This window comes from Notothenia coriiceps, unplaced genomic scaffold, assembly GCF_000735185.1.
Source record: "Notothenia coriiceps isolate Sejong01 unplaced genomic scaffold, NC01 NC01_scaffold00011086, whole genome shotgun sequence".
In the NCBI taxonomy this organism is placed as follows: Eukaryota; Metazoa; Chordata; class Actinopteri; order Perciformes; family Nototheniidae; genus Notothenia; species Notothenia coriiceps.
In genome coordinates this window covers 1-1,824 of record NW_011343787.1, presented here as the reverse complement: position 1 = coordinate 1,824, position 1,824 = coordinate 1, and the positions used below count along the sequence as shown (strand labels likewise).

The following is a 1,824-nucleotide window of genomic DNA, read 5'->3' as shown; positions in this document are numbered from 1 at the left end:
TAAGTGTGTGTGTGGGATGCGGCGGCGGCGAATAATCGATTAATATTCGCCAGGGCTGTCCGATTTTGCGATCTGTACCTAGTTCCTGAGAACTAAAGAGTTCTCAGGAACCTTTGTGGGAAAAGTACTTGGTGTGAACGCGCCTAATGAGTATTCTCCCATTAAGCTACTTGTATTCCTGCTGGGAAATCTGCCTTCATCACATCGGTACAATCACAAGCCGACCTCATCAGCTCTTTAAATAGTCTAGTTTAAAAGGAAATAGTTAATACTGCATTGTAATGTTGCTGCACCAGCTTCCACTGTGCATGCATCTGTGGTCCATGTGACTTCAGACCTGGAGCAATCATTGAATATAGCTGCTTTGGGTCCCAGCTGTTTAGTGTATTGAAATGTCAGCATGTAGTAAGGTGAGTGTGTGCTCTGCAGGTGGAGGTGACGGAGAAGAACCCCGGAGGCTACCTGTCCGCAGCAGAGATCCCTCTCTCTCGCCTCTACATCGGGATGGCCGGAGTGTTCTTCACCGCAGCCATGGTCTGGGTGTACACGCTGATGAAGCACAGGTACACACTGACTCCTTCGAGGACCACTCAGGCTGTTTATTAGCACACTTTCAGCTGTGAAAACCGCTGAGCCTTTCTATTGTTTCCAGGTACAGTGTGTTTAAGATCCACTGGCTGATGGCAGCGCTCGCTTTCACCAAGGCCATCTCCCTGGTGTTCCACAGTGTAAGCACATAGCTGAATGTATTATCTGCTTGTATTATGTCAATGCATCTTTTAATGTGATGAATCTCTCTGCCCCTCAGATTAACTATCACTTCATCAACACTGAGGGCCATCCCATTGAAGGCTGGGCCGTCATGTATTACATCACTCACCTGTAAGTACCCTTTCTTAGTAACTTAATACAATGTCTTTCTTTGACCTGCTTTATTAGTTTTCCTTTCTAAATGTTTATCAGAACACATGATGCTTCCAGAACACATTCATGATCCCATGATATTACAAGAATGTAAAATAGGCAGGGATTATATATACAGTAGGATGATCTAAATCCTGGGACTTGTATATTTAGTTTGTATAAATAGTGTATTTAATGTTTCAGGCTGAAAGGGGCGCTCCTCTTCATCACCCTGGCTCTGATTGGCACCGGCTGGGCCTTCGTCAAATACATCCTGTCCGACAAGGAGAAGAAGATCTTCATGATCGTCATCCCTCTACAGGTGTGTGTGTGTGTGTGTGTGTGTGTGTGTGTGTGTGTGTGTGTGTGTGTGTGTGTGTGTGTGTGTGTGTGTGTGTGTGTGTGTGTGTGTGTGTGTGTGTGGGAACGTGTGTGTGTGTGGGAACCTGTAAGTGTGTGTGTGTGGGAACCTGTAAGTGTGTGTGTGTGTGAACCTGTAAGTGTGTGTGTGTACCTGTAAGTGTGTGTGTGGGAACCTGTAGGTGTGTGTGTGTGTGTGTGTGTGTGTGTGTGTGTGTGTGTGTGTGTGTGTGTGTGTGTGTGTGTGTGTGTGTGTGTGTGTGTGTGTGTGTGTGTGTGTGTGGGAACCTGTAAGTGTGTGTGTGTGGGAACCTGTAAGTGTGTGTGTGTGTGGGAACCTGTAGGTGTGTGTGTACCTGTAGGTGTGTGTGTGGGAACCTGTAGGTGTGTGTGTACCTGTAAGTGTGTGTGGGAACCTGTAAGTGTGTGTGTGTGTGTACCTGTAAGTGTGTGTGTGTACCTGTAAGTGTGTGTGTGGGAACCTGTAGGTGTGTGTGTGCAATGGAAACAGTATTAATGTGTGGGCCTGGGAAACAGTAGTTGTGTGTGTAGTTGTTTTAC

General features: G+C 46.4%; 1 protein-coding gene across 1 annotated transcript; it reads left to right on the top strand.

Annotated features, from left to right (window-relative positions):
* Positions 1 to 415: 415 nt before the first annotated feature.
* On the top strand, positions 416 to 1,225 carry LOC104946445 (protein GPR107-like; the record flags this gene model as incomplete). Its single annotated transcript, XM_010772282.1, has 4 exons — positions 416 to 563; positions 653 to 728; positions 809 to 882; positions 1,108 to 1,225. Coding segments are annotated over 4 exons (416 nt in total), but the record flags the coding sequence as incomplete, so codon positions are not given.
* Between the last annotated feature and the right edge of the window lie 599 nt (positions 1,226 to 1,824).